This window comes from Lasioglossum baleicum, chromosome 5, assembly GCF_051020765.1.
Source record: "Lasioglossum baleicum chromosome 5, iyLasBale1, whole genome shotgun sequence".
NCBI classification, from domain to species: domain Eukaryota; kingdom Metazoa; phylum Arthropoda; class Insecta; order Hymenoptera; family Halictidae; genus Lasioglossum; species Lasioglossum baleicum.
In genome coordinates, this window is record NC_134933.1 from 3,019,058 (window position 1) to 3,031,467 (window position 12,410).

The 12,410-nt window shown below is 35.9% G+C and overlaps 1 protein-coding gene across 6 annotated transcripts in view; it reads right to left on the minus strand.

Moving 5' to 3' along the window:
• Positions 1-12,410, minus strand: part of Nckx30c (solute carrier family 24 member Nckx30C) — a 224,846-nt gene that overhangs the window by 31,451 nt on the left and 180,985 nt on the right. For all 6 annotated transcript variants that reach the window (XM_076423863.1, XM_076423862.1, XM_076423861.1 and 3 more), the window contains one exon: positions 1,562-1,814. In XM_076423863.1, the coding sequence (XP_076279978.1) occupies positions 1,562-1,814 (253 nt within the window). The remainder of the gene's footprint in view (positions 1-1,561; positions 1,815-12,410) is intronic.

Genomic DNA, 12,410 nt, shown 5'->3' on the forward strand with positions numbered 1-12,410 from the left:
CTCTAGACACTTTTGCAATCATCGCCCACTAGAGAACCTCCCCCATGTTACCAACCCCTCTCTTCACCCGCCTACCCAATGTTCTGGTCTTTTTTCAGCTGAAAATCTAGATTCCGCGCAGCAGGTTATGCGGTGTCATTAACACTTTCGTGAAAATTTTGCTGGCAACCTAGAAACCTCGAAAATGTCATGGAACCGAAGTACGTAATTTGTCTAACGAAATATAAAAGCTGCAGAGTCCACCTTCAATACAGCCGATATATTGGCGTGAAAATTCATTTTTAAAGCTGAACTATCATAATAATTCCCAGTTCTTTTTTTTGTAGGTGATAGTCTCGTGAGAAAATTATTTAAAACGAAAGTAACTGCACCTCTGAATTAATGCTGTCTTTTTTGATCGAGTGCACAATCATACGACTTAATATCAATTGATTCAAAGTATAGCAGGGAATCAAACCCGAGTGACTCAAATCTGAACGAACTGGATTAAGCTGATAGCTGATACTCCAACCTAGTGTCCTGAATCTAGGTTCAATCTAGGTGTTGGTCCAAATTAGACTAACTTGATCCACCTCGCAAGGGTTAATTTGACTTGATTGACGAACTTACCATATTGTAGACCAGGCCTGGCCAACCCAAATGGTTTCACAGGCCACTTTGTGATGACGCGTAACGTTACAGCGGGCCGTACTTTAGGTAAACATGCTTTTAAAAAATGAAATACAAATACAAAATGAATAAAACTTTATTGTTATACTATGATTCAATATATAATTAACTCTCGAGTCTTAATGAATGAGAGATATTTGTTTATCCTTTCTTTCACTTAATTTTGGTAAATCTATATTTATGTTCGACGTTGCGCATCGTTTGATAGCTGGTTCTCTAAATTGGCATCAGTGTTAATGAAGCACGTGATGAACTCTTTGTAAATTTCATCATCGAAAAAAAAATGTTTCACAAACATATATGGATCCAAAAGCAGTTACAACTTACAACTCGTTGTGCAAAATATCTTAAGTTGGAATATCTCTCGGATGTAATATAAGTATTGTAAAAATTAAATTTTGATGTGGACGCAAAAATTTGTTTCATTTCATTGTTGCACTGTAACTCAATTATATCAAAGCCATCAAATATAGAACTGGAGTTCATAGTCTCACTTACGCATTATAACAATGACACTTCGTTTATTTAATATTTTTTGTATACATACAACAAGAAACAAAAGTTTCAATAGAAATATAAAATCGCCTGGCGGGTCGCACAATTTAACATGGCGGGCCACATGCGGCCCGCGGGCCGCGCGTTGGCCAGGCCTGCTGTAGACTGTTCTGATAGCTGATGGTTCAAATGAATTTCCTGAACCTAGGTTCAATCTAGGTGTTGGTCCAAATTAGACTAACTTGATCCACCTCGCAAGGGATAATTTGACTTGATTGACGAGCTTATAGACTGTCCTGGTAGCTGATGGTTCAAATGAATGTCCTGAATCTAGCTTTAGCCTAGGTGTTGTTGCTCGAATATTTTCAATGGTTAGGGTAGTAATTGGCAAGCTTACCCGACGGTGACGTCGAAAATGTTGCTTCCGACGGAGCTGGAGACTGCCATATCGCCGAATCCTTTCCTGGCGACGATCACGCTGGTGATCAGGTCGGGGATGCTGGTGCCGGCTGCTAGGAAAGTCAGGCCCATCACTTCCGGCGGTATGCGGACCGTGTCGCCGGCCACGTTCGCCCACCACACCATCAAGTACGAGTACGCCGCTATCCAGAAGATCGACCCGATGAACGTCACCGCGAACAGCTTCTTCCCTGGAAGACAAATGGATCGGATATCTCTCAGTGTCCCCCATCGCAAACGCGTCTCTTTTGTCGGACCACAGGACGCGGAAAGGTCTTCGACCAGGATTTCCTTTGAATTCGATTCCCCTAGGCTACCCCACGGAATTGTTCATCTTTTTCGCGTTTTCCGAGGGGCGAAGAGGATCAGTGTTTGCCTGGGGACCCGTGAATTCTCGAGGACCGAAATTCGATGCATTTGAATTTCCGAGATTTGAATGATAGTTCTGCTATCCGGGAGAATGAAAGGTAAGACGGATACGCGGACGCTGGGAGATTGAACAGGACACCCACCCGTAACATCTCTATTCTTTCCTATCTCTTTCTCACCCTGTTTCGATCTTTCTGTTTTCTTCGAGTGTTCTGTGTTGTCATGCTTTTATACAGGGTGAGTCCGAAGAAACAGAACACTTAAATATCTCCGTTACTTTTCGTTGTACAAAAAAAACTTCTTCGGACAAAGTTACACTGTTTGAAGGGCCATATGTAACGGTGGAATATGTAAGTACAGATACGTGTATGGCCACTGTGCTGGGATTTTCTAGCAAAAAGGTTAACTATCGTGCTACATTCATATAGGGTCAATACAACCCTGCGAGGGATGTTCACTTTTCAACGATAACCTTTAAAAATACATTTTTCACATTTGTTTTCACGTTCTACACATCGCTATACAACTGCAGATCGATCAAAATTGCTCTCCCTATTCTTCTTCACACCGCACCATACAGGGCTGCACGAAAGTAATATACAGGGTGAGTCCGAAGAAATAGAACACTTAAATATCTCCGTTACTTTTCGTTGTACAAAAAAACTTCTTGGGACAAAGTTACACTGTTTGAAGGGCCACATGTAACGGTGTAAAGGAAAAAATTTTGAGGTCATTTTTTGTGAGATTTCAAGGTCATCGATATTTTTTTTATATAGAATGAGGTATTTTTTAATACATCAATCGATGCAACTGGATATACGTTATAAAAAAGTACTAACCTATGTATGTCGAAAAGTTAGTAGTTCAGCAGATATTTCAATTTAAATAACTCTAAAACACCATTACTGTCGCACTAAGACGTTACACAAGTCAGTAAACGCTAACATCAATCTCAATTTCAAGGTCAATTTTTCAATTTTAACTTCAATTTCGATATCAACTCTTACTCTTCATTTTCAACTTCAATTTTTCCATTTCAACTTTAATTTCGACTTCAATTTCAACTCTTCCATTTCAACTTCAATTTCAACTCTCCCACTTCAACTTCAATTCTATTCTTCCATTTCAACTTCAATTTTTCAATTTCATTCTTTTCGTTAATATCAACTTCAATTTCAATATCAACCCTTCAACTTCAATTTCAATATCAACCCTAAAACTTCAGTTCCAATATAAACCCTTCAACTTCAACTTCAATTTCAACTCGTCAATTTCAACTCTTCAATTTCAATTTTTCAATTTCAATGTTAATTTCTTAATTTCAAGTTCAATTTTTCAATTTTAATTCGTTAATTTCAACTCTTCAATTTCAATTTCAACATCAAATTTTCCATTTCAACTTCAATTTCAAAATCAACTCTTCAACTTTATTTTCAATTTCAATTTTTCCATTTCAACTTTAATTTCAACTTCAATTCCAATATCAACTCTTCAACTTCAACTTAAACTCTTCAATTTCAATTTTTCAATTTCAACTTCAATTTTTCAATTTCAATTCGTTAATTTCAAATCTTCAATTTCATTTTCAACGTCAATTTTCTATTTCAATTTCAACTCAACAATTTACAGTAGCAAGTAATCGCTAACGTCTTATTGTTAGTACGACAGTAATGGTGTTTTAGAGTTATTTAAATTTCAATATTTCCTGAACTACTAACTTTTCGACATACATAGGTTAGTACTTTTTTATAACGAATGACCAGGTGCATCGATTGATGTATTAAAAAATACCTCATTCCACTAAACAAAATATCAATGACCTTGAAATCTTGTAAAAAAATGACCTCGAAAATTTTTTCCCTTACACCGTTACATGTGGCCCTTCAAACAGTGTAACTTTGTTCTAAGAAGTTTTTTTGCATAACGAAAAGTAACGGAGATATTTAGGTGTTCTGTTTCTTCGGACTCACGCTGTATATCTCCTCTTGGAGAGTGTGTACTAAGAAGGGATCATGCACACGGGAGGTCTCCATAGAAATTTCTGTCTCTGTTTTATGTATTCCTAAACCTACCCGCACCAGTTAAATAAACGATTCTTGATCTTTTTCAATTATTAAAAATCGAGCAAAATCAGAGACTTCAAACACGATTCAGCTTCGAAACATCGTGCTGAATGTGCGATGTGTTTGGAAAATCGATTTCTAGGGTAGGGGCTGTCACTTATACAATTGTATGATTTTGCAACGAAGAAACTGCTACAAGTCGTCCAATATATGCAATTTTCGAGTACTTCGCAGTAGGGTTTATACAAAAACCGACTTTTTAAAAAACCGGTTTTCGGTTTTAACTTCTTCATGAAACCGGTTTAAACCGGTTTTGAAATTTTACAGATAGAAAACAGGACATATTTACAATTTAAAATAGAAGTTTTTAATTTTTTTTATTGATAATAATTCAAAAATACGAAAAAGGAAAATGTAAGGTACATATACATACATACATAAAATTATTAAATTAAAAAATTATGTTACTTCTTTCTTTGTTTAATAAAATATGACTTCAAAAAGCAAAGAACGTCAATGGATTTACTGCTTAGTCGTGTTCTTAGTTTGGTCACAAAATTCCCAGAAATAGGAAAAACTCGCTCACTTGCTACTGAACTTGGCTTAATTGTCTTTAAAGCATTAAATAATAAATCCAAATTTTTGTTCTTCTATTTGTAATCTCTAAGACCAAGAACTCCTTCTTTAATGTTTGAGGACTGGAGGAAGTCACTTATTCAGGTTCTTGCAGTTCTCGTGCAGTCGCACTCCACTGAGCCAACAATGTATACCACTAGCTGTGCACTTTTTGATTACATCAAAATCATTATAGCGGATTAATATGTGTTATGTATAAATTTAAAACCGGTTTTTTTTACTGAAAATACAAAATTTTCTTTCAAAAACCGGTTTTGAAAACCGGGTTTTTTAAAAACTGACAAACCCTACTTCGCAGTGCGGAATGCCGCAGACACCCAGTGGATTCTAGGGCCGCCGCCCAAGGCACCGAATATAATCTAATTCAAAAGGTCGAGTATCTGCGATTATACGTGTATCGAGCGTCTCGATAAGGATCTGAGCTGTGCTATCGGCCCGATATCGAGGTCCACAGTTTCGCAGACAAAGCGGGAAGGCTTCCGTTCGATCGCAACGCGGGTCGTTATTTCAAGAGCGATTTCCGGGGCGGAGAATACGATTAAATGGGACGGGAAGAGCGGAGAAACAGGGATAAAAAAAAATGAACGAACGATCAGAGAGGAAAATGATCGGCGACCCAGCTGGCTCGCGGAACCGCGAGAGATGTACTATTGCGAAGAATAGAGGCCGCGGTTTTCGCGAAATTCTTTCTCGATCGTCCGTGCTTCTCGTTCGGTCTGCTTTAATCCTCTCCCTTCCGGCTGGGGAAGAAAGAAATTTGCCTCTAGGAATAGGCAGACTTCGTCGGAGCACGTGAAACGCCCGTCAATTATCGTGCTGAAGGCATATTGGAAGTCCGATTAATCATTTGTGTTTCCCTCATGCGCGCCGCTCCCGCAAAAATATGAATCACGACGGCGGAAAATAAAAATTTCTGGGGGTCTTTTCCCAAAACTCGTGGAGAATTATATCAGTGATGTGATTTATTAGCAGTTGGATTCTTAATAAGTAACTTTGAACGTTACATTCTGTTCTTAATCATTTCAAGAAGTTGGTTTTTGAATTCCTTAATTGCTGTACCATTATTCAAAGTATCGTTCACATTATTAAATATGTTGGCATCTAATCAATTACTAAACGTTACATTCTTTTCTTAATCATTTCAAGAAGTTGGTTTTTGAATTCCTTAATTGCTGTACCATTACTTAAAGTATGGTTCACATTAATAAATATGTTGGCATCTAATCAATTACTAAACGTTACATTCTTTTCTTAATCATTTCAAGAAGTTGGTTTTTGAATTCCTTAATTGCTGTACCAATACTCAAAGTATGGTTCACATTATTAAATATGTTGGCATCTAATCAATTACTAAACGTTACATTCTTTTCTTAATCATTTCAAGAAGTTGGTTTTTGAATTCCTTAATTGCTGTACCATTCTTGAAAGTATCGTTCACATTATTAGATATGTTGGCATCTAATCAATTACTAAACATTTGCATATTGCATGAGGTATTATATCAATTTCATATCCATAAAATGATAAAATAAAATAACTCCGACTGCAAAGAGTTAACAATTTATTATTTAAATACAATAATTCGTGGTGGAAGTGAAAGTGTTATAGTCGAAGGTATTTTTATCCTCGAAGTGTTGTTCTACTTCAAAGCGTCACGGATCAGACTAATTCAGTGCCTAGCAATCGTGTACGCGGTGCGGCCAAAGAAGTTATCACTTAAAAAATCGTTTCAACTCAGTATTTTTCCAGGAACATTGCAGCGTTATGGTGGAAGATATGGAGTGATAAAGAACATGCAGAATGTTAGGGGACAATACACCGTGACGTGAAACGATTCTCACCGGCGAAACAGAACGGAGTTTGCTTAATTGTTCTAACTAAACGGGACTCTGCAGTTCCGGTATGCGATTCATCAGTTCGATTTTCCGTGGGGAAACGAATTTTTGCTGTTGTCGCGTATTGAAATCGAGAGAGAGAGAGAAAGACAGGGAAAAACAGAGACAGAAGGGTCGGGGTAATAGAGAGTGAGAGAGAATGCGAGAGAGAGAGAGAGAGAGAGAGACCGCGTCGCAATTTTCTGTAACAATGAAAAGCGGCGGGCAAGCTGTGAATGCCTCGCTGCGCCAGCCGGCAACAATCAGTCGTCGATTCGAAATTAGCGTGTCAATATCATCTTTCGTTGGCAGGCATTGTGTCCGGTTGAAATACAGGCCCGTTAATAGGCCTAGATAATGCAGCTCGTAACGTGATTGATAGCAACCGGGAATCAGTTTTGAATAACAGACATCGGCGCCGCCTATGTACCAGTCCATCTTACAGTTGTTTTGCGATCAACGCGTCCTGATTTTTTACAATTTTCCGCTATTTTGTGGCAGCGTATTTTCGCTTATAATCAAATTGTAGAATGTACAGGGTGTATAAAAAAGTAATGGTCATCCGTTCTAGAGGTGAATCTACATCTCTGGATCGGTGGACATTTTTAAGAGAAACTGGCCGCAAGATTGTTTATAACAAAGAAAATTGTTGGTGAAGTTGTTTTTTACATCAACACCTTCCACTCATCCAGAAGAGAAAATGTTTGAAAGAAGCCACATAGTCCAGTCAACGAAAAGTTGTAGAGGGAAATGGAAGGATCACAATTTTTAACTTTGGGCCTTTGTTTGGACTAGTTTAGGAGGTAAACATACTAAAAGTCCCCACTTCTAGGAGGTGAGCGAGGTGCAGGGAGGCACGTAGAAGGTCCCCTTTTTCGGTTTTCCGCTTATATCTCGGAAACTATGCGTCCTAGCGATAAGACCATTCTATACAAAAATTAAAGCTGACAAAATATGCCACAAGATTGATTTGATTCAGTTTTTCGCTATTACGCATAGTTTCCAAGATATCCGCGCTCAAAATTCACTAATTGTGAAAAAGAAGAGCCTTATTTGACCAGCTAACTTTTCAGCACAATTAGTGAACTTTGAGCGCGGATATCTAGGAAACAATGCGAGATAGCGAAATGCTTAATCCAATCAATTTTGTGGCACATTTTGTCAGCTTTAATTCTGTATAGAATGATCTTATCGCTAGGACGCATTGTTTCCGAGATATCCGCGCTCAAAGTTCATTAATTGTGCTGAAGAGTTAGCTAGTCAAATAAGGCTCTTCGTTTTCACAATTAGTGAACTTTGAACGCGGATATCTTGGAAACTATGCGAGGTAGCGAAAAACTGAATCGAATCAATTTTGTGGCACATATTGTCAGCTTTAATTTTGTATAGAATAGTCTTATCGCTAGGATACATAGTTTCCAAGATACAAGCGGAAAACGGAAAAAGGGGACCTTCTGCGTGCCTCCATGCACTCCGCTCACCTCCTAGGAGTAGGGACTTTTAATATGTTTACCTCGATCCTACTAGTCCAAACAAAGTCTCAATGTTAAAAATTGTGTTCCTTCCATTTCCCTCTACACCCCCCTTATGAGCATTCATTGACTGGACTAACATGTCGCAAACAAATAAACAAATTGATAATTTTATTTCAATTATAATTATATTATATTTTATTATTTTAGTGAGAAATCACTAGACAAAATTACTGCTGATTGATTGAGAAAGCCACAAAATAATTTGTACAGTTAACGGAGGAATACGAGCAATTATAATCTTTCTTAAAGAGTAATATACCATGGTAATTATTTTTCTCGGCGCACAGGTTCGATCAATTTCTACATTAAATGAATATAGCTTGAGGGGCATGAAACGTTATAGTCCGAGTTCGAACCAAATAACGCTTCCGATTCGGGTTTGAATCAGCAAGATGCCAAATGCTATTTTATTGGAGGGGACGAAACACTCCACCTTTGTTTTCCTCCAATAAAATAGCATTTGGCATCTTGCTGATTCAAACCCGAATCGGAAGCGTTATTTGGTTCGAACTCGGACTATAACGTTTCATGCCCCTCAAGCTATATTCATTTAATGTAGAAATTGATCGAACCTGTGCGCCGAGAAAAATAATTACCATTCTTTCAAAATAGTGCGATCGCGAAAAATACCTCCTTTATAGTAATATACCATTCTTAAAGAGCAAAGCTAACGACAGGGAATGTTTGTATGTAGTATAGGTTCTGTACAATTTAGAGATCAGTGCTTCTCAAAAAGAATTCGTGAAATCAGAAGAATCTCTTACTAACAATATCTCACTAAAAACCTGCATTTTCTATGTATATAAACGTGAACATATAAAATATAAGCGACCTGTATAATTTATTATAATGACTGTATAATTGATTGTAAGAAAATCAGAGATTAATTTTTAATAAAAAAATCCGATAAAACGAAATTTTCATTTTCATTATTGAAGTAACTTGGGAGCCGCTGATCTAATTGTAAGTGACATCGCCGGGATTCGAGAAGATGGCGGTTTAAAAACGCTTGGGAGCTACTGGTTTAGGTAATACCAGCGTTTGATGCAGCGATCACGCTAAATATTGCAGGACTCGTCCAAGAATAACCAGTCCCGATGATTCGTCGTCGATTACAGTGGTTGGTACACGGAAGGAGGGAAGGTTCAGAAAGGTTCACCGGCTATTTGCGGAAAATTTGATCGCGTTCGCGGAACGATTCGCGTTCGACGTCCTTTGCGGACGCTTACTTGACAGGGAACACGGGGGCTGGGAAAAAAAAACGCACGAACAAAAGGGATGGACCGTACGTTAACTGAACGCGTTTATCCCCTCCGCACGCACAGTGCGGACAAACGTGGCATATCTCACTACACGTGTATATCACGATGTACGATAAATTCCTTTGGCAAAACGTTTTATTAGGTGGTAATTGATATTATTAATCATATAACAATAATTTTTATGCATAAATATTGTTAATTTTTTTTTTAAATTTATTAATTTTATTGTTACATTTTTTTTTTGTGAATAATTACTATTGCATTGACATTAGTAACCAAATTTAGATTTTTATAAAAAATTTTACCATGTGTCGCACTCTCTAGAGTCCAAAAAATCAAATAATATTACATTAATTGTAAATCAGTGTTGCAATAATAATTCTGTACAATGGAAAATGCTCACCAAGGTATATGCATTCTTTTTACATTTAATAAAGTAGATTTATTTTTTGTATAAATTTTCAACGGTGGTTTTATTTATTACTTGCATATAAAACTTCAAATTAACATATCTCGAGAAAGGCAAAAAATATCCTGAGATTTTGACATATTCGGATATATCACTTGTTGTAGTTTAAGAATTTCATAGTTTAGCCTGCAACTAACTGCTACTCTTAATTTTATAAACTTTTTAATAAGTGCCCGTACCTTGCCTTTATGTTGTATTGTGGAAAATTCGTTAATTTCTTTTTAAATTTATTAGTTATATCGTTAAATTTCATTTTCTGCGAATAATTACCACAATACATATACATTCGTAAACAAATTTGGATTTTTGTACAAAATTTTGCCATTTGTCCGCCACAGAAAAATTGAATATTCGTGTATATCACGATATGAAATACATTTCTTTAGCAAAAAATGCGTATTAGGGTGGAAATTGTTATTAATAATCATATAATAATCATTTTTATGCATAATACAATTTTGCAATAATTATACAGGGTGGACGATTTATCTGAAGAGATTGAAATATCTCGAGAAACGACAACAAAAAGCAAATCTTGCGATTTTACTGAAATTCATCAATATTTAATCAGAAATGTGCAAGATCACGGGATTGAATGATTCATTTTGGATCACATTCAAAGTACCGAGGATGACTCGGATAGCGAATAGCGTTTTGTTAAGTTTGTTAGTTTTGTTTATACTATTATAATTTGTCTAAGTTTATTATTATTAATATTAAATATGGTTCATTTATTATTAATTTCGTTTTAAATATGTTAGTTTTTAAAAATATATTTTTGTTTAAATAAAAATTGTTAATTTCTTAATAAATTTATTAATTATATTGGTAAATATCATTTTCTGTAAAAAAATTACCTATATATACATTAATAACCAAATTTAGAGAAGTGCCGAATATTAGGCCATTTGTCCGCACTGTGGCACGCCAGCAACGATTTTCAGCGCAATTTGGCGAGCCCGTGCGATGGCTTGACCTACGAACGTTTTCGCCTGCGAAGATTACGCCTCTATATTCTAATCATTTTAGTTTTGCGGATTCTTGCAAATGCTGCGACACATCGTGCGGGACACGTTCGTAGAAATCGTGGTAATAAAACGTAAATTATACGAATTAATTCTTTGAAGATTGAAAAGGTTGATCTCTCGCTTTTATTTTCTAACGCCGCGGATCTCATCTAAAACAAAAATTTGAAAAAGTCTAGCGGACTAAGATTGGTCCAGCGGACCCACCCACAATTTTAATTGATATTGTGTGGAAAACAATGGTTTTAGGTTGAAAGATAACCGCTAACCCTTCGTACAAGGATTTTTTTCTCGGTTGTTAATTAAGATATTCGGATAAAAAGACAACGAAAATACTCGAACTTACCTCCTTCATATCATACATTTTTTTCACCATTCTGATCAAATTATTAAAGGTAGAAAAAAATCATTTAATATTTTAGGGGTGGGAATTGCAAGCAACCCTTCGAGTGACCACTTCCAAAAAATTCAAGAACAATGTTCTGTTGCTTATCTATCATATTAAAAAGTTTCAAGATGGTCGGATTGGTGGAACATAGTTAAATATTGAAAAACAAATGAAATTACGTCATTATAATGGTATAATGTACAGTGCAGTATTTCTTACGAAATATTCAATGAAATATCAATGTAGCATTGATAACATTTGCGATTAATATGCCTCGAGTGAACTTTCACCCTTATAATATTGTTAGATTCCTTTAAATATTCAATATTTAAAATGTTATCATCCCTCATTAATTCCGCGAGATAGCATACTGCCTTGGTTAATTGATAGGTACCTGTAAATAATATTACATAAGTAGTATATAGTTTTATATGTTGTAATATTATACATATACCCTGTGGGTGTCTCAGAGCACCCGTACCACCCATTTATAATCTAGAAAATAGGTTATTTTCGAAAATTCAAAGTGTTTCTTTTATAAATCAGAAGCGCTGTATCAAATGGTGATATTTTTAACTTACGGTTTCGGCCGGAAATATGTGATTGAGACCGGAAGTTACATTTTTCAAATGGAACATGGTATTTTTTTTTATTACGGATTCGAATTTTATGCAAAAAACAAGAAACTTCTGTCTGAAACATTTTTTCAAGAAATGTCATTTTATGTCCTTTAAGTAACCTTCAAAATGAGTCTTGGCGAAATAATGTGTTCACCATCTGCTCTTGGCATAACCCAGAAAAATGGCAAAAGATCATCGGACAAAGTGGAAAATATTTTATTGATTAAAGTTCATTGCTTGCCTAAAAAATTGGGCTATATTACACAGATAGTGAAAACATAATTTCGCCAAGACTCATTTTGAAGGTTACATAAAGGACATAAAATGACATTTCTTGAAAAAATGTTTCAGACAAAAGTTCCTTGTTTTTTTGCATAAAATCCGAATCCGTAATAAAAAATACCATGTTCCATTTAAAAAATGTAACTTCCGGTCTCAATCACCTACTTTCGGCCGAAACCGGAAGTTAAAAGTATCATCATTTGATACAGCGCATCTGATTTATAAAAGAAACACTCAATTTTTGAAACAACCTATTTTCTAGAT